The 25,998-nt window shown below is 44.9% G+C and overlaps 1 protein-coding gene across 2 annotated transcripts in view; it reads right to left on the bottom strand.

The window, feature by feature from the left end:
• Positions 1–25,998, bottom strand: part of LOC139265221 (sodium- and chloride-dependent neutral and basic amino acid transporter B(0+)-like) — a 115,115-nt gene that overhangs the window by 81,197 nt on the left and 7,920 nt on the right. For both annotated transcript variants that reach the window (XM_070882146.1, XM_070882147.1), the window contains exons 3-4: positions 18,111–18,242; positions 8,607–8,774 (exon numbers count right to left, since the gene is read on the bottom strand). In XM_070882146.1, coding sequence (XP_070738247.1) covers positions 8,607–8,774; positions 18,111–18,242 — 300 coding nt within the window. The remainder of the gene's footprint in view (positions 1–8,606; positions 8,775–18,110; positions 18,243–25,998) is intronic.

The raw sequence follows: 25,998 nt of genomic DNA, 5'->3' as shown, positions 1-25,998 counted from the left end.
CCTCCTCGATTCCGAGGGACTGCCAATGATGATGATGATGAGCATTTATTACCCATTACTAATTCTCATCGAGAAGGTGGTGGTGAATCATCACATTGAATCACTGCAGTCCATATGGTGAAGGTACTTCCACAGTACTGTTAAGTAGTTAGATCCAGGAATTTGACACAGCGATGAAGGAATGGCAATATATTTCCAAGTCAAGGTGGTGTACGACTTCGAGGGGAACTTGCAGGGGGTGGTGTTTCTATGCGCCTGGTGTCCTTGTCCTTCGAGGTGGCAGAGGTTGCAGATTTGGAAGAATATAACATAAGAATTAGGAGCAGGCGTAGGCCATAAGGCCCTATGAGCTTGCTCCACCATTCAATATCATGGCTAAGCTTTGACCTCAACTCCACTTTCCTGCCTGATCCCCATATCCCTCGATTTCCATATTTATCTATCTCAGCTTTGAAAGTACTCAACGACTCACCATCCACAGCCCTTTGACACAGAGATTCCAAAGGTTTACAACCCTATGAATGAAGAAATTCCTGCTCATCTCAGTCTAAAATGGCCGATGCTTATCCTGTGACAATGGCTTTAGCTCTAGACTCTCTAGCCAGGGTAAACAACCTCAGCGTTTACCCTATCATTCTACATCAGAATTTTATGTTTCAATGAGATCACCTCTCCTAAACTCTAGAGAGAATAGACACAATCTAGGGAGGTAGTAGAGGTCGCAGGTTTGGGAGGTGCTGTTGAAAAGCCTTGGCGAGTTGCTGTAGTGCATGTCGTATATGGCACACACTACAGCCACACTGTGCAGGTGATGGAGAGAATGAGTGGTTAAGGTCGTGGATGATGGAGTGCCGATCCATCGGGCTGCTTTGTACTGGATGGTGTCGGGCTTCTGGAGTGCTGTTGGAGCTGCACTCATCCAGGCAAGAGGAGAATATTCCATCACACTCCTGACTTGTGCCTTGTAGATGGTGGAAAGGCTTTGGGAAGTCAGGAGGTGATTCACTCACTGCAGAATACCCAGCCTCTGACCTGCTCTTAGAAACATAGAAACATAGAAAATAGGTGCAGGAGTAGGCTATTTAGCCCTTCGAGCTTGCACCACCATTCAATAAGATCATGGCTGATCATTCACCTCAGTACCCCTTTCCTGCTTTCTCTCCATAGCCCTTGATCCCTTTAGCCATAAGGGCCATATCTAATTCCTCCTTGAATATATCCAATGAACTGGCATCAACAACTCGCTGCGGTAGGGAATTCCACAGGTTAACAACTCTCTGAGTGAAGAAGTTTCTCCTCATCTCAGTCCTAAATGGCTTACCCCTTATCCTTAGACTATGTCCCCTGGTTCTGGCCTTCCACAATGTCGGGAACATTCTTCCTGCATCTAACCTGTCCAGTCCCGTCGGAATTTTATATGTTTCTATAAGATCCCCTCTCATCCTTTTAAACTCCAGTGAATACAGGCCCAGTTGATCCAGTCTCTCCTCATATGTCAGTCCTGCCATCCCGGGAATCAGTCTGGTGAACCTTCGCTGCACTCCCTCAATAGCAAGGAGACCAAAACTGAACACAATATTCCAGGTGAGGCCTCACTAAGGCCCTATACAACTGCAGTAAGGCCTCCCTGCTCCTATACTCAAATCCCCTAGCTATGAAGGCCAACATACCATTTGCCTTCTTCACCGCCTGCTGAACCTGCATGCCAACTTTCAATGACTGATGTACCATGATACCCAGGTCTCGTTGTACCTCCCCTTTTCCTAATCTGTCGCCATTCAGATAATATTCTGCCTTCGTGTTTTTGCCACCAAAGTGGATAACCTCACATTTATCCACATTATACTGCATCTGCCACGCATTTGCCCACTCACCTAACATGTCCAAGTCACCCTGCAGCCTTTTAGCGTCCTCCTCCTGACAGCTCACACTGCCACCCAGCTTAGTGTCATCTGCAAACTTGGAGATATTACACTCAATTTCTTCATCCAAATCATGAACGAATATTGTAAATAGCTGGGGCTCCAGCACTGAGCCCTGCGGTTCCCCACTAGTCACTGTCTGCCATTTGAAAAGGACCCATTTATCCCGACTCTCTGCTTGCTGTCTGGAAACCAGTTCTCAATCCACGTCAGTACATTACCCCAATACCATGTGCTTTCATTTTGCACAACAATCTCTTGTGTGGGATCTTGTCAAAAGCCTTTTGAAAGTCCAAATACACCACATCCACTGGTTCTCCCTTGTCCACTCTACCAGTTACATCCTCAAAAAATTCTAGAAGATTTGTCAAGCAGGATTTCCCTTTCATAAATCCATGCTGACTTGGACCACTCCCTTCACTGCTTTCTAAATGTGCTGCTATTTCATCTTTAATAATTGATTCCAACATTTTACCCACTACTGATGTCAGGCTAACCGGTCTATAATTACCCATTTTCTCTCCCCCTCCTTTCTTAAAAAGTGGTGTTACATTAGCTACCCTCCAGTCCATAGGAACTGATCCAGAGTCGATAGACTGTTAGAAAATGATCATCAATGCATCCACTATTTCTAGGGCCACTTCCTTACGTACTCTGGGATGCAGATTATCAGGCCCCAGGTATTTATCGGCCTTCAATCCCATCAATTTCCCTAACATAATTTACCACCTAATAAGGATTTCCTTCAGTTCCTCCTTCTCACTAGACCCTCGGTACCCTAGTATTTCCGGAAGGTTATTTGTGTCTTCCTTCGTGAAGACAGAACCAAAGTATTTGTTTAACTGGTCTGCCATTTCCTTGTTCCCCATTATAAATTCGCCTGAATCTGACTGCAAGGTACCTACGTTTGTTTTCACTAATCTCTTTCTCTTCACATATGTGTAGAAGATTTTGCAGTCAGTTTTTCTGTTCCCAGCAAGCTTCCTCTCATACTCTATTTTCCCGCTCCTAATTAAACCCTTTGTCCTCCTCTGCTGTACTACAAAATTCTCCCAGTCCTTGGGTTTGCTGTTTTTTCTGGCCAATTTATATGCCTCTTCCTTGGATTTAACACTATCCTTAATTTCCATTGTTAGCCATGGTTGAGCCACCTTCCCCGTTTTATTTTTACTACAGACAGGGATGTACAATTGTTGAAGTTCATCCATGTGATCTTTAAATGTTTGCCATTGCCTATCCACCGTCAACCCTTGAAGTATCATTTGCCAGTCTATTCTAGCCAATTCACTTCTCATACCATTGAAGTTACCTTTCCTTAAGTTCAGGACCCTAGTCTTTGAATTAACTGTGTCACTCTCCATCTTAATAAAGAATTCTACCATATTATGGTCACTTTTCCCCACTCTTGTAGTCACAGTACCTATGTGGCTGGTCCAGTTAAGTTTCTGGTCAATGGTGACCGACAGGATGTTGTAAGGTAGGGTATTCAACGATGGTAATGCCGTTGAACGTCAAGGGAGGTGGTTGGAGTCCTGCTTGTTGGATATGGCCATTGCCTGCCACTTGTGTGGCGCGAATGTTAAGTGCCACTTATCAGCCCAAGCCCGGTCTTGCTGCATGCGGGCATGGACTGCTCTATTATCTGATGAATTGCGAAAGGCACTGAACATTGTGCAACCATCAGCGAACATCCCTTCTTCTGAGTTTATGATGGAGGAAAGGTCATTCGTGAAGCAGCTGAAGATGATCCATGCCCTGAGGAACACCTGCACCGATTGACCTCCAACAACCACAACCATCTTCCTTTGTGCTAGTTATGGCTCTAGCCAGTGGAGAGTTTTCCCCCTGATTCGCATTGACTTCAATTTCACTCGGGTTCCTTGATCCCATACTTGTCAAATGCTGTCTTTATGTCGAGGGCAGTCACTCACCTCACCTCTGAATTCAGCTCTTTTGTCCAAGTTTGGACCAAAGCTGTAATGAGGTCTGGAGCCGAGTGGGCCTGCCGGAACCCAAACTGAGCATCGGTGAGCAGGTTATTGGTGAGTAAGTGCCGCTTGATAGCACTGTCAACAACACCTTCCATCACTTGGCTGATGATTGAAATTAGGCTGATGGGACGTTAATTGGCCAGATTGGATTTGACCTGCTTTATGTGAACAGGACATACCTGGGCAATTTTCCACTTCAAGGTAGATGCCAGTGATGTATCTGTACTGGAACAGCTTGGCTAGAGGTATGGCTAGTTCTGGAGCACAAGTCTTCAGCACGACAGCTGAGATATTGTCAGGGCCCATATCCTTTGCTTTATCCAGTGTACTCAGCCATTTCTTTATATCACGTGGAGTGAATCGAATTGGCTGAAGATCTGTGGGGATCTCAGGAGGAGGCCAAGATGAATCATACATTCGACACTTCTGGCTGAAGATGGTTGCAAACATTCAGCCTTGTCTTTTGCAATCGCATGGTAGGCTCCACCATCATTGAGGATGGGGATGTTCATGGAGCCTCCACTTCCTGTTTGCTGTTTAACTGTACACCACCATTCGCGACTGGATGTGGCAGGACTGCAGAGTCTTGATCTGATCTGTTGATTGTGGGATCGCTTAGCTCTGTCTATAGAGCGCTTCTTCCACTGTTTATCATGTATGTTGTCCTGTGATGTAGCTTCACTCGGTTGGCACCTCATTTTTAGGTACGCCTGGTGCTGCTCCTGACATGCTCTTTTGCACTCCTTATTGAAACAGGGTTAGTCCCCTGGTTTGTTGGTAATGGTAGAGTGAGGGATATGCTGGGCAATGATGTTCCAGGTTGTAGCAGTATACTATTCTGCTGCTGCTGATGGCCCACAGCACCTCATGGATGCCCAGTTTTGAGCTGCTAAATCTGCTCTGAATGTTAGCACGGTGGTAGTGCCACACAGCCTGGTGGGCGTCTTCAGTGTGAAGGTGGGACATTGTCTCCAACAATTACTGTGTGGTGGTCACTCCCACCTTTTTCCCTCGTGTTGGTTCTCTCACCGCCTGCCACAGGCCTGGGTTGGCAGTTATGTCCTTCAGGACTTAACCAGCATTTTAGCTACTGAGCCACTCTTGGTAATGGACATTGAAGTCCGACATCCAGAGTACATTTTGTAACCTTGCTACCCTCAGTGCTCTTTGCAAGTGGTGTTCAATGTGGAGGAGTAGTGATTCATCAGCTGAGGGAGAGCGGTAGGTGGTAATCGGTAAGAGAGGTGTCATGAGACGTCATGGGATCATTGTTGAGGACTCCAATAGCCACTCCTTTCCAAATGTATACCACTGTGTTGCCATCTCTGGTGGGTCTGTCCTGCTGGTGGGACAGGACATACCCAGGGATGGTGATGGAGGAATCTGGGATGTTGGTTGAAAGGTATAATTCTGTGAGTATGATTATGTCAGGCTGTTGCTTGACTGGTCTGTGGGTCAGCTCTCCCAATTTTAGCACAAATCCCAAAATGTCAGTGAGGAGGACTTTGCAGGGTCCAGTGAGCTGGATGTGCCATTGTCGTATCTGGTGTCAAGGTCGATGCCGGTTGGTCTGTCCAGTTTAAATCTTATTATTGGTTTTGTTGCAGTTTCATACAACTGAGTTGCTCACTAGGCCAGTTCAGAGGGCAGTAAAGAGCCAACCACATTGCTGTGGGTGTTGGTCTAGAATCACATATAGGCCAGACCAGGTAAGGATGGCAGATTTCCTTCCCTAAAAGACATTAGTGAACCACCTGGGAGGTTATGAGAATCTGGTAGTTTCATGGTCACCATTACTGATACGAGATTTTTATTCCAGATTTTTACAATTAAATGCCTATCTGCTGTGGTGGGATTTGAACTCACATCTCCAGATCATTAGTCCAGGCTCTGGATTACTAGTCCAGTAACATAACCACTATGTCTCCGTACCATAATGAACAGGATCTCCTCAACTAGCACTCTGAACTGTATCCCATTTCCCAGACTCTGGCCGAGCAGAATCCACTCACTGAGTCACCAACCAGGATTCATTCACCGAGCCACGCATCCAGCAATTCAATGAGCAGAATTTGCTCAGTGACCCCTCCCAGATCAGGATCCTGTCAATATGCCACCCACCAAGCAGGAACCACTCGATGAGCAGAATCCATTCAAACAGGATCCACTTACTGTGACACTCTGAGCAGCAGCTAATAACCCAGACATGCGTCGAGTAGAATCCACTCGCTGAGTCACTAACTGGGCAGGATCTATTTTCTAAGTAGGATTGATTCACCGAGCAGGACCCACTGAACAAGCAGGAGCTACTCAATGAGCCAAAACTGAAGAGGATCTACTCATTGAGCAGAATTCATTCACAGAGCCCCTCGCTGAGCCACTGAACGAGCAGGATTATCTCATCGAGCCACTCATGGAGCAGCATCCACTCAACAAACCACTCATCAGACAGGACCCAATCATCAAGCCACTCACTGAACAGGATCCATTAGTCAAACCATACACCGAGCACAATACATTCACCCCTTCACTCATGGAGCAGAATCCATTATCAGAGTAGGATACATTTCGAGCAGGATCCATTCAGCCAGCCATTCAGTGAGCAGGTCCCATTCAGCCAGCCATTCAGTGAGCAGGATCCATTCAGTGAATCATTCAGTGAGCAGCTCCAATTCAGTGAATCATTCAGTGAGCAGGTCCCATTCAGTGAATCATTCAGTGAGCAGGTTCCATTCAGTGAATCATTCAGTGAGCAGGTCCCATTCAGTGAATCATTCAGTGAGCAGGTCCCATTCAGTGAATCATTCAGTGAGCAGGTTCCATTCAGTGAGCCACTTACCAAGGAGCATCCATTCAGAATCAGACATTGATATCCCAGAATAGATGTCAGCTGTGACTCAGTGAGTAGCACTCTCACCTGAGTCAGAAGGTTGTGGGTTCAAGTCCCACTCCAGAGATTTGAGTCCATCGGCTGGCACTCCAGTGCAACACTGTCAAAGGTGCCATCTTTCAGATGAGACATTACACCTAGGCCCACCTGCCCTTAAAGATCCCATGGCACAATGCTGAGGAATATAGTGCCTATTATGACCTCAGGACTTCCCAAAGCGCTTTATAGCCAATGACGTACTTTTGAAGTGTGGTCCCTGTTGCAATGTAGGAAATGTGGCAGTTATTTGTGCACAGCAAGCTCCCACAAACAATAATGTGTTAATGACCAAATTATGTGTTTTTATCCACTTTGGTTGGAAAAATAGAAAAGCAGACTATTTTTTTTAAATTGTGAGAGATTGAGAAATGTTGGTATTCAGAGGGACCTGGGAGTCATTTACAAATCATTGAAAGGTAACATGCAGGTACAGCAAGCAATTGGGAAAGCAAATGTTAGCCTTTATTACAAAAGGATTGGAGTACAAGAGTAAAGAAGTCTTACTGAAATTATATAAGGCCCTGGCGAGACCGCACCTGGAGTACTGTGTACAGTTTTGGTCTCCTTACCTGAGGAAAGATATACTTGTCATAGAGGCGATCCAGTAGAGATTCACTAGACTGAATCCTGGGATTGGGGGTGGGGCAGGAAATTGTCCTATGAGGAGAGATTGAGAAGACTAGGCTTATATGCCCTAGAATTTAGAAGAATGAGAGGTGATCTCATTGAAACTTAAAATTCTTGCAGGACTTGACAGGGTAGATGCAGGGAGGATGTTTCCCCTGGCTGGGGCGTCTAGAACCAGGGGTCACAGTCTCAGAATAAGGGTCGGACATTTAGGCCTGAGATGAGGAGAAATTTCTTTGGAATTCACTACCACAGAGAGGTGTGGGTGCTCAGTCATTGACTATATTCAGTACAGAGTTTAAAAGATTTTTGGATATTAAGGGAATCCAAGGGATGTGGGGACCATGCGGGAAAGTGGAGTTGAGGCAGAAGATCAACCATCTTCTTATTGAATGGTGGAGCAGGCTCGAGGGGCCGAATGGCTTACTCCTGCTCCATGCTCTCATGTTCTTAATAAACAGAGTTTTTAGGTGAGAAGAAAAGGAAAGAGAACAAGACATTGAAATAAAAGATGAACATGCTGTCATGCAGCGTCTAAGAGGCAGACAGAATAAGAACTATGTAGAAGTTGGGAGACACATTGGGGAGAAAGTGAGAAAAATATCCCCGCACTAACACAGAGACTGAGAGACAAACAGATAGAAAAAGGGAGACACAAACAGTGGAAGAAAAATAGAGATACAAAGAGAGCAAAAGAGAAAGAATTAGAGATTAGTTGACAAGCAGTTACAGGAAAAGGCAGTGTGTTTCTTTCCCATTGACGTTCATGGAAAAGAAAGTGAGGCGGGCTGTAACCGGGATGCCAATTCACCATCACCCGTTTGCACCACCACCCAAAGTGAATTTAACCCAACAGGTTTTTAAAATTTTTCTCATGAGCAATACCATAGGAGATCAACTATTTTCTTTAAAGCTTTTCTCGTATTCAAAATAAAATTGATTCCTGACTATCCTGAAAGCTCAGTCATTCAGTAACGTGATTCCTGCTGCTGATTTCTATCCAAGCATTTCTGCTGTACGATCAAAATGAAGATGGTCACTGTAACTATTGTCAACTTTTCTCACTCAGTCAGACCGACAGAATGAAAGATGAATAGTCGGCATCGATACTTTACCCAATTGAAGTTAACACAGTACCTCTGGGAGTCCTGCTGCATGTTTCATCTGCACCCCACCAACTGAAGCAGTCTGCCCACGGCAGGGGGGATTGGAAGGAAGCAAATAAGTAGAACAGGCTGTAGCCGATGATGGAGGGGTAGACAATGTTGGCAATTGTACAATATAGGATCGTAGCAATCCCCACACCTTAAAATGAAATGAGGAAAATGAGCTTATTAGAAATACATTCTCAAATAGATTCAGCAGATCAGACAAACCAGTTGTATTTAGTTGCCATTGGTCAGCATTGTAATTTCTGCTGTTATTTGTGTGCCCATAATTCTCTAGAATTATTTCACAGATGAGGACACGCTCTATTTTAATGCAAATAGTTATGTTTCTAATTATATAAATGTAAAAGTCTTGAGTCCATCCTACTTCAGCTGCCACGCTTTTGTTACATATCCAAACAAATCTTGATAAATATAAGCATAAAAATAAGAGGAAGAGAATCAGTCATTTCCTGCTGCCTTTTCTGACTTTGGGGAGAAGCTAGGCAATTACAAACAGTTGCAAATTTATACAGAAATAATTACCCTCTAAGTGGTCTCAGGATGTGCTATGTGCAGTAATTAGACATTGTGGCCTCAAGGACAAGGTAAGTGCAGTGATACCTTAGCAGCAGAATAATACATTGTTTATTGCATGTCTCTGTCCTTATAAACAGCTGATCATCTGACTCACACTGAGCAATGCCACGGGAGATATGCTACTGAAATAATTAAAGATTTAAAGCATAAAACTAGTTATCATTTTCAATTCTGGGATTAAGTGAAACTAAATGGAATTAGATAAATTATACAAGTTGGGTGTTAGCTCCTCTCCCATTTTTCCAAAGGTTTAACTCATTCTGGGGTTTGGTCCCACAGGTGTTGCTCACCCTCTGGTCTTCTGTCCAAGTGGACATCCATTACCTGTGTCCGCAGCCTTTTCATTATTCTGGGCACTCAGGTTTTACTCCACCTTCTCTAAATGAGCACTCACTATGGGCATATCCACTCCATCTGCTCCCTCATCCTCACTGCATGTTCCACAATATTTTTGGAGGAACTGTTTTGTTCCTCCCATTCCTCTTTCACAATGTCAAGAATTCCATGAGGCCGTTGTGCATACAACAGCTCCAACAGAGAATGCCCTGTAGAGGTTTGGGCCACCTCCCTAACTGCAAATGTGAGATACGGCAGATTTTGTCATCCATTTCCACAATCTTTTTCTGCATTCTCGAGGGTTCTATTGAATCTCTCCACAAGGCCATCGGTTTGAGGATGGTGCACGGAGGTCCTTAGACTCTTAAAGTGGAACAGGGTTGTAATGTCTGTAAGCTTGTAATGTTTGTAGCTCCACACTGTGGATTTGGACGTATTGTGTACTGCAACTGCAGAGTTAATAATAAACAGAACCAGACAGATTCTGGAGACTTCCAAGAGAGCTGCCTGCCATGTTAGGAGCTGTGTGTGCTGTGCTCTGTGAAGATATCACATTTGGCGGTGAGATGGAATTTTTCGGATGAATTAAAGCTTAAATTTTGTTGGGGAAGGATTCAACCAGTCGACAGAGAGACTTTGGAAGTTTCTGTCTTTGGAAAAAAGCTACAAAATCTGAGGTAAAATACAGCACACAGTGTGAACAGCTAGAGATTAAAATGGCAGGTGTAATGGACATTTGGGGGAATATAGACATGACCGGGAACATTTTAAAGCGTATGTGGATCGGCTAGAAATATGTTTCACTGCAAATAACATTATCAAAGTTCCAGACAATGCAGTCCAGAACCGTGCTGTGTTGGAACGTAAGAAAGCGATTTTCTTATCAGAGGCGAGTCCGGCATTGTACGAAACCCTTGTAAATCTGCTTGTGCCTGACGAGCCAAAGGACACAACGCTTAAAAAGAGATTTTAACGAAGCTAGAGCAGCACTATAACCCTAAACCATTAGAAATTGCTGAAAGCTATCGTTTTGGGATTCGGATTCAAAAGGCGGATTAAAGTATCAGTGATTACATCGTAGCATTAAAAAAGCTATTGATGCACTGTAATTTTGGAAACTTTCAAAACCAAGCATTACAGGATTGTTTTGTTTATGGGGTGAAAAATGATGTGATCAGAAGGAAGTTATTGACGACAGATGACTTGACTTTTGAGATTGCTTGTCAGACATCGAGGCCAATGGGCATGGCCGAACAATATTCCCGAGAATTAAATAATTATTACGGTCATCAGTCAACTGAGGTAAATCACCTGCAGGTTCAAAGTTAAAGACGGTGGGGGCCCAAAGTCTCAGAAACTGGAAATTCTAACAGAGCGTCGAAGTCATGCTATAGATGCCTGGGACAACACATTGCTCAAAATTGTCCATACGTGAAGGCAGAGTGTTTCTTCTGCAGAAAGACTGGGCATCCTGCGAAGGCATGCCAACTGAAGGGTAAACCAGTTTTTAAATCTATGAGTCCAGCGTTCAAAGCTATGAGTAGAAATCCCAAGAGACTACATTGCATGGAAGAACAACAGGACGAGGAGGTGTTAGACTTACACGTCATCAGGAGCACGAGGTTAATGGACAGCGATTTGGAAAGCATCAAACTCCACATAGATGTTGCGGGATTCAAGATACCAATGGAAATTGACATGGGTGCATCCGTGAGTGTAGTCCCAGAGTCACTATATCACGACAAATTGCGTGATTTTCAACTGGAGAAATCCAAGATAGAGCTGCGAGGCTACTTGGGAGAGAAAATTTCTGTGGTAGGTCGTATCACCGTACCGGTGAAATATAAAATTCAATTTCAGAACTTGCCTCTAATAGTTGTGAAAGAAGACAAGTCTGTCTTATTAGGAAGAAATTGGTTGAGCTCACTGAAGCTGGATTGGAGTAAGATTTTCTGTGTGGAAGCGAGATTTTCATCAACGGATGTGGTTATCAAGAAGTATCCGAAGGTGTTCTGCGAAACGGGCAGTCCGATCCAAGGCTTCAAGGCGAGTGTCAGGGTACAGAAGGACGCTAGATCAGTTTACTACAAGCCACGTTCTGTACCATATGCACTCAAGGAGAAAGTTGAGCAAGAACTCAAAAGACTAGAGATTGAGAACATTATTTGTAAGATAGATCGATGTAATTGGGCTACACCCATTGTTGTTGTACCTAAGTCCGATGGTAAGGTAAGATTGTGTGATGATTATAAAGTAACCGTAAACCAGGTTCGAGAGGGTAATGTCTCCAATACATTGCCAAATATAGAAGATTTGTTCACAACACTCTCGATCTTACAAATGCCTTCTTACAGCTTGAACTAGATGAGGAGTCCAAGTCATGTTTGACTATAAATACTCATCTAGGCTTAGATCAATTTAATAGGCTACCTTTTGGAGGGTCTTCTGCCCCTGCCATATTCCAAGGGGTGATGAACCAGATTTTGCAAGGTATTGAAGGGGTAGTGTGTTAGAAACATAGAAACATAGAACATAGGTGCAGGAGTAGGCCATTCGGCCCTTCTAGCCTGCACCGCCATTCAATGAGTTCATGGCTGAACATTCAACTTCAGTACCCCATTCCTGCTTTCTCGCCATACCCCTTGATCCCCCTAGTAGTAAGGACCTCATCTAACTCCTTTTTGAATATATTTAGTGAATTGGCCTCAACAACTTTCTGTGGTAGAGAATCCCACAGGTTCACCACTCTCTGGGTGAAGAAGTTCCTCCGCATCTCGGTCCTAAATGGCTTACCCCTTATCCTTAGACTGTGACCTCTGGTTCTGGACTTCCCCAACATTGGGAACATTCTTCCTGCATCTAACCTGTCTAACCCCGTCAGAATTTTAAATGTTTCTATGAGGTCCCCTCTCATTCTTCTGAACTCCAGTGAATACAAGCCCAGTTGATCCAGTCTTTCTTGATAGGTCAGTCCCGCCATCCCGGGAATCAGTCTGGTGAACCTTCGCTGCACTCCCTCAATAGCAAGAATGTCCTTCCTCAGGTTAGGAGACCAAAACTGTACACAATACTCCAGGTGTGGCCTCACCAATGCCCTGTACAACTGTAGCAACACCTCCCTGCCCCTGTACTCAAATCCCCTTGCTATGAAGGCCAACATGCCATTTGCTTTCTTAACTGCCTGCTGCACCTGCATGCCAACCTTCAATGACTGATGTACCATGACACCCAGGTCTCTTTGCACCTCCCCTTTTCCTAATCTGTCACCATTCAGATAATAGTCTGTCTCTCTGTTTTTACCACCAAAGTGGATAACCTCACATTTATCCACATTATACTTCATCTGCCATGCATTTGCCCACTCACCTAACCTATCCAAGTCGCTCTGCAGCCTCACAGCATCCTCCTCGCAGCTCACACTGCCACCCAACTTAGTGTCATCCGCAAATTTGGAGATACTACATTTAATCCCCTCATCTAAATCATTAATGTACAGTGTAAACAGCTGGGGCCCCAGCACAGAACCTTGCGGTACCCCACTAGTCACTGCCTGCCATTCTGAAAAGTACCCATTTACTCCTACTCTTTGCTTCCTGTCTGACAACCAGTTCTCAATCCATGTCAGTACACTACCCCCAATCCCATGTGCTCTAACTTTGCACATCAATCTCTTGTGTGGGACCTTGTCGAACGCCTTCTGAAAGTCCAAATATACCACATCAACTGATTCTCCCTTATCCACTCTACTGGAAACATCCTCAAAAAATTCCAGAAGATTTGTCAAGCATGATTTCCCTTTCACAAATCCATGCTGACTTGGACCTATCATGTCACCTCTTTCCAAATGCACTGCTATGACATCCTTAATAATTGATTCCATCATTTTACCCACTACCGATGTCAGGCTGACCGGTCTATAATTCCCTGTTTTCTCTCTCCCTCCTTTTTTAAAAAGTGGGGTTACATTGGCTACCCTCCACTCCATAGGAACTGATCCAGAGTCAATGGAATGTTGGAAAGTGACTGTCAATGCATCCACTATTTCCAAGGCCACCTCCTTAAGTACTCTGGGATGCAGTCCATCAGGCCCTGGGGATTTATCGGCCTTCAATCCCATCAATTTCCCCAACACAATTTCCCGGCTAATAAGGATTTCCCTCAGTTCCTCCTCCTTACTAGACCCCCCGACCCCTTTTATAACCGGAAGGTTGTTCGTGTCCTCCTTCGTGAATACCGAACCAAAGTACTTGTTCAATTGGTCCGCCATTTCTTTGTTCCCCGTTATGACTTCCCCTGATTCTGACTGCAGGGGACCTACGTTTGTCTTTACTAACCTTTTTCTCTTTACATATCTATAGAAACTTTTGCAATCCGTCTTAATGTTCCCTGCAAGCTTCTTCTCATACTCCATTTTCCCTGCCCGAATCAAACCCTTTGTCCTCCTCTGCTGAGTTCTAAATTTCTCCCAGTCCCCAGGTTCGCTGCTATTTCTGGCCAATTTGTATGCCACTTCCTTGGCTTTAATACTATCCCTGATTTCCCTTGATAGCCACGGTTGAGCCACCTTCCCTTTTTTATTTTTATGCCAGACAGGAATGTACAATTGTTGTAGTTCATCCATGCGGTCTCTAAATGTCTGCCATTGCCCATCCACAGTCAACCCCTTAAGTATCATTCGCCAATCCATCCCAGCCAATTCACGCCTCATACCTTCAAAGTTAGCCTTCTTTAAGTTCTGGACCATGGTCTCTGAATTAACTGTTTCATTCTCCATCCCAATGCAGAATTCCACCATATTATGGTCACTCTTCCCCAAGGGGCCTCGCACAACGAGATTGCTAATTAATCCTCTCTCATTACATAACACCCAGTCTAAGATGGCCTCCCCCCTAGTTGGTTCCTCGACATATTGGTCTAAAAAACCATCCCTTATGCACTCCAGAAAATCCTCCTCCACCGTATTGCTTCCAGTTTGGTTAACCCAATCTATGTGCATATTAAAGTCATCCATTATAACTGCTGCACCTTTATTGCACGCACCCCTAATTTCCTGTTTGATGCCCTCCCCAACATCACTACTACTGTTTGGAGGTCTGTCCATAACTCCCACTAACGTTTTTTGCCCTTTGGTGTTCTGCAGCTCTACCCATATAGATTCCACATCATCCAAGCTAATGTCCTTCCTAACTATTGCCTTAATCTCCTCCTTAACCAGCAATGCTACCCCACCTCCTTTTCCTTTTATTCTATCCTTCCTGAATGTTGAATACCCCTGGATGTTGAGTTCCCAGCCCTGATCATCCTGGAGCCACGTCTCCGTAATCCCAATCACATCATATTTGTTAACGTCTATTTGCACAGTTAATTCATCCACCTTATTGCGGATACTCCTTGCATTAAGACACAAAGCCTTTAGGCTTGTTTTTTTAACACCCTCTGTCCTTTTAGAATTTTGAGTACAATGGCCCTTTTTGTTCTTTGCCTTGTTATTTGGATAACATATTAATTTCAGCACCAGATAGGAAAATTCATGATAACATATTGAATGAAGTCCTCAAACAGCTAGAGAAGCACAGAGTACGAGTGTCTGCTCATAAGTGTGAGTTATTTAAAAACTCAGTGGAGTACTCAGGGTACAGACTAGACAAAGATGGTTTACATCCAACCAAGGAAAAATTGGATGCAATTAGAAATGCATTCACTCCCAGGAATGTCACTGAACTTCGTTCATTCTTGGGTCTTTTGAACTATTATGGGAAGTTCCTACCAAATTTGGCTACAGTATTACATCCACTACATGAACTATTGAAAAAACAGGTCCATTGGAAGTGGTCAAAAAAATGCGATACAGCATTCAAGGAGTGTAAAAGCAAATTGATAGAGAGCACCATGTTAGTTCACTATGACATATCTAAGGAGATTAAGCTAGCATGTGATGCCTCTCCATATGGAGTTGGGGCAGTGATCTCTCATGTATCACGTAGTGGGGAGGAGAGACCAATTGCTTTTTCTTCACGGACTCTCAGAGCCAGTGAGAGTAATTATGCGCAAATTGAAAGGGAAGCTTTGGCATTAATTTTTGGGGTCAAGAAGTTTCACAAATACTTGTATGGTCGTAAGTTTACCATTGTTATGGACCTTAATCCCCTAACAGCAATCCTCCATCCAAAGTCCCCAGTTCCAACATTAGCTGCAGCCTGAACGCAGAGATGGGCTTTGATTTTGTCAGCATACACATATGATATTGAATACAGATGATCAGCTGATCACAGTAATGCTGATGCAATGTCTAGATTGCCTTCCCCATTACAAGTTACACCCGATAGGGAAGAAGTGTTTTATTTTTCATACATTGATGAACTGCCAGTCACAGCTGAAGAGATTGGTACAGCAACCAAATGTGACCCAGTGATGTCAAAGGTGTATGAGTATATTGCAAATGGATGGCCAAACCAGGTAACAGACAAAGATACACATCCATTCTTCATTCATAGGAATTAATTACCAGTCGATAAAGATTGTACCATGTGGGGTGCAGTAGTGGTTATACCAAATAAATTCAGGTCCAAATTATTAGGAGGCCTCCATGACCAGCACCTGGGAATGTGTTTGACCAAGAGCTTTGCACGCAGTTATTTATGGTGGCCAGGTCTTGATAAAGATATAAAGTACATCGTGAGTCAGTGTACGACATGTCAATCGGTAAGCAAGCAACCACCACCAGTACCATTACAGCCATGGAAATGGCCTCCCAGGGTGTGGCAAAGGCGACATATTGATTTTGCTGAGTTAGAAGGACAACAATTGTTCATTGTGATTGATAGTCATTCGAAGTGGGTTGAGGTGCTTCCAATGTGGAAAATAACAAGTAAAACATTGGACATTTTGCGAAAATTATTTTTTTCATTTGGCCTCCCTGAAGAAATTGTTTTGGATAATGGACCACAATTTCATTCAGAAGAATTTGCACAATTCACGAGCAAAAATGGTGTGAAAGATACCAAGGTTCCACCATACCATCCTGCTTCGAATGGTGCAGCAGAGCGCACTGTACAAATTGTAAAACGTGCCCTCATAAAACAAATGTTAAATCCAAATCCAAGGAAACGACAGTTGTCATTTGATCACAAATTGGCTAATTTTTTGATTACATATCGAAATACTCCTCATACCAACTACAGGTAGAACTCCAGCAGAGTTGTTTCTCAAACGACAGCCATGAACCAGATTCTCGTTGTTCAAACCAAATTTGGCACAGTCCATAGAAGAGACACAATTAAGACAGAAAGAGAATCATGATAGAGGTAGAGTAAAAGAGAGAAGTGTGAAATTAAACCAGAAGGTGAGAGTGAAGAATCATCATCATAAATGGTTAAAGTGGTTACCAGGAAGAGTGGTGAAGATATGTGGTCCTCGCACATATTTGGTTAAGATGTTTGATAATGGACAGGTTAGGTTTGTTCATATTGATCATATTTTACCTACAGACATGGAAGGAGTTGAAGGTGGGAATGATTCAATTATTTCTGACTCATCAGATAGTTTTGATACACCAGTAGCAAATCCTAAATTCAATGTACTGGAAACAAATCCAGGAGAGAATCAGAATGAAAGTCTGAGTCCAAGTCAGAAAAACAAACAGCCTAAAGTTAGAGTGAGTTCAAATGAAAATCAAGGAAATTCCGTGAAGGAAAACGTTCCTCAGGATGAACCTCAAATGAGTTTAGATTTGACACCATGTTTGGAAGGTTCTGTTCAAGAGCGAAGGTATCCTCTTCGAAACAGAAAACAAGTGGTAAAGTTAAATTTGTATATATGGAAAAAAATATATCAGTTTATATCCTGTGTTATGTATAAACATGAAAGTTATATATGATGTTTGTTATAATAACTTCTTCATTAAGGAGGGAGAAGTGTAATGTCTGTAAGCTTGTAATGTTTGTAGCTCCACACTGTGGATGTGGACGTATTGTGTACTGCAACTGCAGAGTTAATAATAAACAGAACCAGGCAGATTCCGGAGGCTTCCGAGAGAGCTGCCTGCCATGTTAGGAGCTGTGTGTGAGGTGCTCTGTGAAGATATCACAAGGGTACAAAGGTATTTCATCAAATTGAACACAAGGAGAGTCCCGTGATTCATTAAGATCTCCTTTGGGATCACTACCCTGGAGAACATCTTCACTAATGCACCGACTAAGGTTTTAGAGGTTGTGCTCCTCAGTTCAATCACCTTGTGATATCACGTAGCATAGTCAATGACTACTAAAATATACTGGTGCCCTCGTGCTGACCTCTCCAGCGGTCCCACTAGGTACATAGTGATCCTTTAGAAGAGCATCGCAATGATTTGGAGAAGAATTAACATCTGACTAAGTCTGGAACGAGGAAAGAAAACATTTCACTGTCTGTATCTGTCTTTGTAAAGTGTACGACAGATAAGATTACAAATAATATTTCAGCAAGGCTGGCTTAAACCACCATCTGATAAGCAAAATATAACCAGTGTATTAACATGTTTAAACTGTTGCTGAGCTTGTGTTGCTGAATAAACACAAACCTTGTAGTATTGGCATGGCTTTCCACACTGCAACAGGGCCGAGGCTGGCAAACTGACCAAAGGAAGATTCCAAGAAAAACATTGGTATCCCAGCGAGTGCCAGCATGAGTGTGTAGGGAATAAGGAATGCACCTGGAAAATATAGTAAAGTAAACTGTAAAAGATTGTATTGATGTTAGAGTCACCAGGTTTATTGATGCAGGTTTGGGGGTGGGTGCTAAACATCCAGAGAGACCATTTCATATTAACACAGGAACTAAATGTTGTCATTGACAGAACAGTGCGACTGCAGATTGCAAGTTTACTCAGCATCTGAATATAAAACAAAAACAGTCACAATAAACATTCAGGCTCTTATCCTATTGCATTGCACCCAACACCCCACTTCCTTGCACTCAGAGTCTCAAATGGCACCTGGCACAAAACAAATGCTCTATTTCAGCACAGACAAGTAGTTTACATGTAATTCATTATAAAGGTGAAAATACAATCTGTGCTCCCAGCAGAAACTTCTTGCATTGATGTTTCACCAGGAAATGGAGAATCAGTCATAGCCCTGAATTTCTTCACTATTTTTAGATCAAGCCACAATGTCCGTGTTGGACCTTTCCCTGGAGTTGATTTCAGGGGGGGACCTATTCTCATCAGTTTTACACCTGTTTTGCCCCAATAAGATTGCCGGTGGAAGTCCAGGCCAGTGCTTTCTGCCCCTTTTACAGGGTTCATAAGGAAACTGAACGGTAACGACAGGATGTGGTCATGAGTCCAGATTCTCATCATTACCATCACATTGCACCCTGTCTAACAAGCAACTTATAAAGCAGGCATTGTGGCTAACCAGGATCAGCTGGTCCTGGAAAAAGCTGGACGGAAGAGAGCTCTGAACCGGGAGAAGTTTGACTGATGTCGCAGCATTTACTAACTTATTCTATTTTCCCCAGGGAATTGTGGAGGTTTAGTGAGGGATTCTCTGCTGAACCCACTGGCAATTCAGGATATAACCTTGCACCCTGGGTTTCCAATGGGATGCCTGTTTGTGCCCTTTTTATGGAATGAGAGGAAGAATTCCAAATGTGACCAAAGGATAATGTGACACCATAGGAGAAGACCCAATATTCATCTGTACAGTTCTATAGGCCCAGAGGTGATATGAGGGCATGTGAAAAATAAAATTAGTCTCTGGAGATATTGATTCACTAAGAAAGCCTTGGATGAACTCTGCCAACCTCTGGACTCAGACCAGGAATTCAGTGCCAATGGTTGTCAAAGTGACCAGAGGCTAGATTTTACACTTTTGTGCAGATCGCCCAAAAATGGGCGGTATTTCCGATGAGGGTGATAAAAATGGGTCTACAGATCACTGACTTGTCGCCCATTCTCAAAGCCCCTAGTCTCCATTTGTGAAATTGGGCGTCACCGCGAGCGATATGAAATGGGCGATAGCAATAAATCTCTCTGACCTTCGCCGTAAAGTGTCGCCTTCCTTAGCAACAGCATGGCATTACTCGATTCCCGTGATTCAGGCGGTCAAGGGTCATCATGACATGCGCACAAAAGGAGACAGCGAGAGAGGGAACTAAGAGAGATTGAAAGAGTGTGTGGGTGTGGTGTAGCTGCTTTGGGAGGAAGGAGGGAGAGTTTAGAGCTTTAGAGCAAATAGGGAAACAAAAATTGGCTGTTACCAGCCATATATTTGCCCAAATTTGGCCTATAATGGAAGGAGAAGAAGAGGCATCACAGCATGCTGTGGAGACTGATGCTGGCTAGCGCAGTGAGCTGGGAGAGGAGCACTTTGGAGGGCGTAAAAGAGTGAGGAGGTTCTCGGACGAGGCAAATGCCTCCCTCCTGCAGGAGGGCAAGTTATGCTGCGGTGATTTGACCCAGGGAGGGCGTGGGAAGCCCATCCCAAAAACCTATCAGAAGAAATGGGCCCAGATAGCAAAGATGGCCTCGTCGGCGACCAACGAGGTGCATGAGGGTAACAAATGCCGCAAATGATGGAACGACCTTGTGGGATTCGCAAGAGTAAGTATTTATATCATGTATTTATATAATTTGATTTGTAACAGTCATGAGTGACTATCAGCAGATACGAGGTCTTTCACTTTACCGGGAATGTTGTAGTCAAAGCTTCCGGTCACGGTGCACGTCTTTAGGTAAAGAATGATAATGATCATAATCATCATGATTACATCTGTCGGTTATGTGTTGTATCAATCTCTGTGACAGTATCTAGCAATGATATCACGCAATGATCTCATGCCATGTCGTCCTGTCACCTTTTACACTTGGAATACTGCATGCAGTTTTGGTTTCCATGTTTACGAAAGGATATACTTGTTTTGGAGGCAGTTCAGAGAAGGTTCACTAGGTTGATTCCGGGGATGAGGGGGTTGACTTATGAGGAAAGGTTGAGTAGGTTGGGCCTCTACTCATTGGAATTCAGAAGAATGAGAGGTGATCTTATCGAGACGTATAAGATTATGAGGGGGCTTGACAAGGTGGGTGCAGAGAGTGTCATGTATCTTACATTATTATATATAACTGTATCCTAACATGCTATACATGACTATAATAAGATATGACCTTTAACCACCAGCATACCTTACCACCAGGGGTGCACTTGCAAGAGACATGTATATAAGGACAGGTCTCAGGCAAGTACAACATTCCAGAGCTGTGAAATAAAGGTGCAGGTCCAGAGTGACCTTGACTTCACTACATGCATCGTGTGAATCTGTACTGAGGGGACAGGACTTTACAGTGGCGACGAGTTATGGGATTATAGAATCCACAGAATGGCGAACAATGGATCAGATGAAAAGTACAATGCAGGAGACAATTGGGAGGACTTTATAGAAAGGCTCCAGCAAAGCCTTGTAACCGAACACTGGTTAGGCGACGATAAGGCAGACAAGAGAAGAGCCCATCTCTTGACCAGCCGTGGCTCGAAAACATACGCTTTAATGAAGGATCTGTTGGCACCCGAGAAACTAGCAAGCAAGTCGTTTGAAGAATTGAGCACACTGGTAAGAGACCACCTGAAGCCAGCGAGCAGCCTACACATGGCCAGACACAGGTTCTACAACTACAGACAGTGTGTGGGCCAGAGCATACCCGACTTCGTGGCGGAACTTCGGAGGTTGGCTAGTTTATGTGAGTTCTCCGATGAACTAAGGAGAGAAATGCTGAGAGACTTTTTCATTGAAGGAATAGGCCACGCAGGCATATTCCAAAAGCTCATAGAGACCAAGAACCTGACCTTAGAGGCAGCAGCACTGGTTGCACAGACATTCTTGGAAGGGGAAGAAGAAACGAGGTTAATTTACAATGCAGGTATGACAACTAACGAAATATCGGAACAAGAAGTTCACAGCATTAGAAAAGCTGATACCCCAACACACAGACAAAACCGGCAGAACAGGCTTTCGACAGCAAGCAGTGGCAACAGAAGCCATCAAGGGTCACAGGAACGGCCGTTCACACCTCATCAATCCACAATGAGAGCAATTAACTACAAACTGAAAGAAGCTCAAGAGCGATCAGCCAGACGCAGCTCATTCTTTGGGAATACTTTGAACAATGGAACAGGTCTATGCTGGAGGTGTGGGGGTGGGCACTCATCAAGGGGATGTCAATTTCAGCAGGCTGATTGCAGAAATTGCGAAAATACAGGGCATTTGGCCCGCATGTGCAAATAAACGGCAGTTTGGCTGGTGTACCAATCGGATGGGTCGGAAAGCGAACCATAAGATGGTGGGGACAGTACCCGGTACACCAATGTACAGCGGGTCAACACGATCAATGGCCGCTGCTCCTACGACAGGACGCCTCCTATAATGATGAGGGTCCTACTCAACGGGATATTTGTCAACATGGAGCTGGATACGGGAGCGAGTCAATCTCTCATGGGCGCTCAACAATTTGAACAACTGTGGCCGCATAAAAGAGAGAGACCAAAACGCACAAAGGTCGACACCAAACTAAGGACCTATACCAAAGAAATCGTACCAGTCCTCGGCAGCGCCATGCTCTCTGTCACACACAAAGGGACAGTGAACTGACTTCCCCTGTGGATTGTCCCCGGAGACACCCCAGCACTGCTGGGGAGAAGCTGGCTGGCAAAACTAAACTGGAAATGGGATGATGTCCATGCCATGTCATTAGAGGAACGGACCTCCTGCTCAACAGTTATAAAGCGATTTGAACATCTCTTTCAGCCAGGTGTGGGCACTTTCAAAGGGGCCAAAGTCAAACTCTACATCACACAGGATGCTAGACCGGTCCATCTCAAGGCCAGAGCTGTACCCTATGTGATGAGGGAAAAGATTGAACACGAACTAGACAGGCTTCTGCGGGAAGGCATTATATCACCTGTGGAATTTAGCGACTGGGCAAGTCCCATCGTCTCAGTCATGAAGCCTGATGGATCCGTACGAATCTGTGGGGACTACAAATCTACCATAAACAGAGTCTCCCCACAGGACCAGTACCCGCTGCCCAGAGCGGAGGACTTATTTGCCACATTGGCTGGAGGTAAACTTTTCTCAAAATTAGACCTCACATCTGCGTATATGATGCAAGAATTGACCGAGGAATCCAAGCTACTCACCACCATCAACACACATTGAGGCCTTTTCATGTACAATCGATGTCCATTCGGCATCAGGTCGGCAGCTGCCATATTCCAGCGCAACATGGAGAGTCTGCTCAAGTCCATCCCGGGGACAGTTGTATTTCAAGACGACATACTTATCACAGGCAGGGACACCGACTCCCATCTCCGTAATTTGGAGGAAGTACTAAAGCGGTTGGATCGGGTAGGCCTACGAGTCAAGAAATACAAGTGCCTGTTTCTCGCACCCGAGGTTAAATTTTTGGGCAGAAGGATTGCCGCTAATGGAATCCGCCCAACAGAGTCCAAAACAGAAGCAATTCGCCTGGCACCCAGGCCCCAGAATGTCTCAGAACTGCGCGCCTTTCTCGGGCGACTCAATTACTTTGGGAACTTTATGCAGAACTTAAGCACGCTGCTGGAGCCTCTCCACATGCTACTCAGGAAGGGGTGCGATTGGTTTTGGGGGGGACGCCCAGGAACGCGCCTTCAATAAGGCACGCAACCTTCTGTGTTCCAACAGTGTTTTGACTTTCTTTGACCCAGGTAAAAAGCTAGTTCTCACATGCGATGTGTCAGCATATGGGGTCGGGTGCATTTTGCAACATGTCAATAGTGCGGGCAAATTACAACCCATAGCTTATGCCTCCAGGTCACTTTCGCAGGCGGAGCGCGGGTACGGAATGGCAGCGAAGGAGGAGCTCGCGTGCATGTACGGTGTCAAAAAGATGCACCAATACCTTTTCGGGGCCAAGTTCACGTTAGAAACCGACCACAAGCCCCTCACGTCCCTCCTATCCGAGAGCAAGGCAATAAACACCAATGCCTCGGCGCGAATTCAACAGTGGGCACTCATGCTGGCGTCCTACGACTATACCATAAGGCACAGACCAGGCACAGACAACTTGCCGATGCGCTCAGCAGGCTATCCCTGGTGACCACGGAAGGGTCTGACGAACAGGACTGTGAGATAGTCATGGCAATCAATTCCTTTGAGTTCACAGGTTCGCCCATGACGGCTCGCCAAATCAGAGCCTGGACGGCCAGCGACCCCACGTTATCCTTAGTAAAAAGATGTGTCCTAACTGGTGAGTGGGCAGAGGCTCGCGATGCCTGCCCCAAGGAATTAAAACCCTTTCACAGGCGCATGCATGAGCTATCACTACAAGCAGACTGCCTGATGTGGGGCAGCCGAGTAGTCATGCCTCTGCGAGGCAGAGAGGCATTTGTCCGGGAGCTCCACCGCGAGCACCTGGGGATCGTTCTCATGAAGGCCATAGCCAGATCCCACGTCTGGTGGCCTGGTATTGACGCGGACTTGGAGCTCTGCGTCCGAAGGTGTACCATTTCTGCCCAACTCAGCAATGCCCCCAGGGAGGCTCCACTGAGCCCCTGGCCCTGGCCTACCAAACCGTGGTCGCGGGTGCACGTAGACTATGTGGGCCCATTCATGGGCAAAATGTTCCTTGTAGTTTTAGATGCATTTTCAAAGTGGATCGAATGCACCATTTTAAACTCGAGCACAGCCTCCACCACTGTGGAGAGCCTTGCAACCATGTTTGCAACGCACGGAATCCCTGACATATTGGTCAGTGACAATGGCCCGTGCTTCACCAGCGCAGAATTCTAAGACTTTATAATTGACCACGGCATAAATCCTGTCAAGACGGCACTGTTCAAGCCGGCCTCCAACGGCCAGGCGGAGAGAGCAGTACAAATCATTAAACAAGGCATGCTTAAAATCCATGGTCCCCCGCTGCAGGGTTGCCTGTCGCGACTGCTGCTGGCATACAGATCTCATCCGCACTCATTGACTGGGATCCCTCCCGTGCAACTGTTGATGAAAAGGACTTTAAAAACAAGGCTCTCATTAATCCTCCCAGACATGCACGAAATCGTTGAGGCAAAGCGCCGTAAGCTGACTGAGTACCATGACAGAAATTCGAGGGGGAGATGGAATGAGATAGTGTACAAAGTGTTTGTACTAAACTATGGCAGGGGTCCCAAATGGCTTGCAGGGACCGTAGCGGGCAAGGAAGGAAACAGGCTACTGGTAGTACAAATGGACAATGGCAAAACCTGCCGGAGGCATTTGGACCAAGTCAAAAGCAGATTTACCAACAACACTGCGGAACCAGAGGCAGACTACAATGTGGAACTCGCACCACACCTGCTGGACAGACAGAGGGAACAACCTGAGGAAAGGGCAATCCCAACAGACAGCCCAGGTGAGTCAACAACAATCACACCAATCGAAACAGACAGCCCAGGCAAGATACCAGCAACCACACCCAAAGAAAAACAGACACCAAGGCAAACAACTGAACCACAACTCAGACGCTCCACGCGAGAGTGTAGACCACCTGAGAGACTGAACCTATAAAGACAATAAGACCTTGGGGGAGGGTGATATCATGTATCTTACATTATTATATATAACTGTATCCTAATATGCTATACATGACTATAATAAGATATGACCTGTAACCACCAGCATACCTTACCACCAAGGGTGCACTTGCAAGAGACAGCTATATAAGGACTGGTCTCAGGCAAATGCAGCATTCCAGAGCTGTGAAATAAAGGTGCAGGTCCAGAGTGACCTTGACTTCACTACATGCATCATGTGAATCTGTACTGAGGGGACAGGACTTTACAGAGAGGATGTTTCCACTGTTGGGGGAAACTAGAACTCGAAGGCACGATCTTAGAACAATGGAGAGCCCATTTAAAACAGAGATGAGGAGAAATTTCTTCTCCCAGAGGATTGTAAATCTGTGGAATTCGCTGCCTCAGAGAGCTGTGGATGCTGGGACATTGAATAAATTTAAGACAGAAATAGATAGTTTCTTAAATAATAAGGGAATAAGGGGTTATGGGGAGCAGGCGGGGAAGTTCAGCTAAGTCTATGATCAGATCAGTCATGATCTTATCGAATGGCGGAGCAGGCTCGAGGGGCCGTATGGCCTACTCCTGTTCCTATTTCTTGTGTTCTTATGTTATTGTTCTTATGTAAGATCTCGACGATGGGATCCGAGCAGAGGTGAACAGGTGGAGGGCCACCAGTCCCCAGCAACATCACTGAGATGGAGAAGCGAGTGCTCGCACTCGTGGGGAACCACACCCAGGCAGCCACGGACGCATCTGCAGACCCTGAAGTGATGCCACGTGAGTAAAGTTTACACCATTGTGTGATGCAAAGTCAACAGATGCCACACCTACACATATCCAAACAATCATATATGATAGGTGATTTCTAAAAATGTCCTAGAA

Source organism: Pristiophorus japonicus, chromosome 6 (assembly GCF_044704955.1).
Source record: "Pristiophorus japonicus isolate sPriJap1 chromosome 6, sPriJap1.hap1, whole genome shotgun sequence".
In the NCBI taxonomy this organism is placed as follows: Eukaryota; Metazoa; Chordata; class Chondrichthyes; family Pristiophoridae; genus Pristiophorus; species Pristiophorus japonicus.
The sequence above is the reverse complement of the archived record's forward strand: the minus strand, read 5'-3'. Positions and strand labels throughout refer to the sequence as shown.